Source organism: Colobus angolensis, unplaced genomic scaffold, assembly GCF_000951035.1.
Source record: "Colobus angolensis palliatus isolate OR3802 unplaced genomic scaffold, Cang.pa_1.0 Scaffold65, whole genome shotgun sequence".
Lineage (NCBI taxonomy): Eukaryota > Metazoa > Chordata > Mammalia > Primates > Cercopithecidae > Colobus > Colobus angolensis.
Genome location: NW_012120154.1, coordinates 157,126 through 159,760, shown reverse-complemented (window position 1 = coordinate 159,760; position 2,635 = coordinate 157,126). Strand labels below are relative to the sequence as shown.

General features: G+C 50.3%; 1 protein-coding gene across 1 annotated transcript; it reads right to left on the bottom strand.

Annotated features, from left to right (window-relative positions):
- Window positions 1–623: 623 nt before the first annotated feature.
- Window positions 624–1,683, bottom strand: LOC105527739 (actin, cytoplasmic 1-like). The gene has a single exon (XM_011964152.1). It carries the CDS (start codon window positions 1,609–1,611, stop codon window positions 748–750), a length of 864 nt encoding a protein of 287 aa, XP_011819542.1. The 5' UTR covers window positions 1,612–1,683; the 3' UTR covers window positions 624–747.
- Between the last annotated feature and the right edge of the window lie 952 nt (window positions 1,684–2,635).

Below are 2,635 nucleotides of genomic sequence, written 5' to 3'. Positions count from 1 at the left end.
ATGCCTTGTGTGTATGATTGCCAGGTTTGAATGTATATATATGTTCCTCCAAAAATTATGTTGAAATCTAGTCACCAAGGTGATGATATTAGGAGGTGGGACTCTGGGAGGTGGTCAGGTTGATTAGGTCATGAGGGCAGAGCCTCTGCCTTTTTTTTTTGGTTTGAAGTGTGCAGTTTTATTCAACTTGGTCTCAAGTCAGTGTACAGGTAAGCCCTGGCTGCCTCCCCCCACTCCCAGGGAGACCAAAAGCCTTCATACATCTCAAGTTAGGGGACAAAAAAGGCAGGGCATGAAGGCTGATCATTCAAAATAAAACAAAATAAAAAATATTAAGGCAAAGATTTAAAAAAATTTGCATTACATAATTTACATGAAAGCAATGCTATCACCTCCCCTGTGTGGACTCAGGAAAGGACTGGGCCATTCTCCTTAGAGAGAAGTGGGGTGGCTTTTAGGAAGGCAAGGGGCTTCCTGTAACAATGCATCTCACGATATTTGGAATGACTATTTAAAAAAAGAACAATGTATAATCAAAGTCCTTAGCCACATGGTAGAGCTTTGGGGGATGCTTGCACCAAACGACTGCTGTCACCTTCAGCGTTCCGGTTTTTAAGTCCTGAGTCAAGCCCAGAAAAAAGCCCAAAACAAAACAACAACAAAAATAAAACCATGCCAATCTTATTTTGTTTTCTGCGTGTTAGGTTTTGTCAAGAAAGGGTGTAATGCGACTAAGTCACAGTCCACCTAGAAGCATTCGTGGTGGACGATGGAGGGTCCGGACTCGTCATACTCCTGCTTGCTGACCCATATCTGCTGGAAGGTAGACAGCGAGGCCAGGATGGAGGCGCTGAGCCACACGGAGTACTTGCACTCGGGAGGAGCAATGAACTTGATCTTCATTGTGCTGGGCGCTAGGGCGATGATCTTCTTCTGTATCCTGTTGGTGATGCCAGGGTACATGGTGGTGCTGCCAGACAGCACTGTGTTGGTGTACAGATCTTTGCGGATGTCCACGTCACACTTCTTGATGGAGTTGAAGGTAGTTTCGTGGATGCCACAGGATTCTATGCCCAGGAAGGAAGACTGGAAGAGCGCCTCGGGGCAGTGGAACTGCTTGTTGCCAATGGTGATGACCTGCCTGCCAGAGTCCAGCACGATGCCAGTGGTATGGACAGAGGCGTGCAGGGACAGCACGGCCTGGATGGCCACGTACATGGCTGGGGTGCTGAAAGTCTCAAACATGATCTGGGTCATCTTCTCACGGTTGGCTTTGAGGTTCAGAGGGGCCTCGGTCAGCAGCACAGGGTGCTCCTCGGGAGCCACACACAGCTTGTTGTAGAAGGTGTGATGCCAGATCTTCTCCATGTCATCCCAGTTGGTGACGATGCCGTGCTCGATGGGGTACTTCAGGGTGAGGATGCCTGTCTTGCTCTGGGCCTCGTTGCCCACATAGGAGTCCTTCTGACCCATGCCCACCGTCATGCCCTCGTGCCTGACGCACTCCACGATGGAGGCGAAGATGGCCCAGGGGACATCCTCGCCTGTGAAGCCAGCCTTGCACATGCCAGAGCCGTTGTCAACAACAAGCTCAGCGATATCATCATCCATGGTGAGCTGGCTGCGGGTGTGGACAAGCAGCGGAGTGGTGAGGGAGAGGCTTTGTGCTTGTGGAGCGGATGCAGTCTCTTTTTTTTTTTTTTGAGACAGAGTTTTACTCTGTTGCCCACACTGGAGTGCAGGGGCACAAACATGGCTCCCTGCAGCCTCAACCTCCTGGGTTTAAGTGATCCTCGAGCTCCCTGGGACTACACATACACGCCACAATGCCTAGTCAGCTATGGTGGTTCACGCCTGTAATCCCAGCACTTTCAGAGGCTGAGGCAGGTGGATTTCTTTTAGCTCAGGAGTTCAAGACAAGCCTGGCCAACACGGCAAATCCCAGCACTTTGGGAGGCTGAGGCAGGCAGATAGCTTTGAGCTCAGGAGTTAAGACAAGCCTAGCCAACGTGGCAAAACCTCATTTCTACAAAAAATACAAAAATTAGTTAGGTGTTTGTGGCTCGAGCCTGTAGACACAGTTACATGGGAGGCTGAGGTTGAAGAATTGCTTGAACCCAGGAGGCAGAGGTTGTAGTGAGCTATAACCATACCACTGCACTCAAGCCTGGGTGACAGAGTGAGACCCTGTCTCAAAAAAAAGAAAAAAAAAAGAGGTGGGGTGGGTGGGGAGTTCTACTTTGTTGCCCAGGCTGGTCTCAAACTCCTGGGCTCAAGCGTCCCAAAGGGCTGGGATTACAGGCGTAAGCCATTGTGTTCGGGCCTTGTCTCGCAATTTCTGTGAGTCGGCAGTCCAGGCATAACTTAGCCAGGTCCTCTGCCCAGGGTCTTCCAGGGCTGCAATCAATGTATGGACTGGGCTACATTGTCATCTGGAGGCTCCAATAGGGAAGAATCTGCTGCAAGCTCGTGCAGATTGTTGGCAGAATTCATTTCCTTGTGGCTATGTGGCTGAGGGCCCTGGCTTTTTATTGTTGGCAGGAGGCCTCTGGCACATTCTAGAGGCCACCCAGAGTCCCTTGCCAAGTGGGCTTCCATAACATGTGGGTAATTTCATCAAGCCAGCAAGGAAATC

Excerpts from the sequence above, each read along its gene's own strand:
- LOC105527739 (XM_011964152.1), bottom strand. The coding sequence starts at position 1,611 with ATGGATGATGATATCGCTGAGCTTGTTGTTGACAACGGCTCTGGCATG.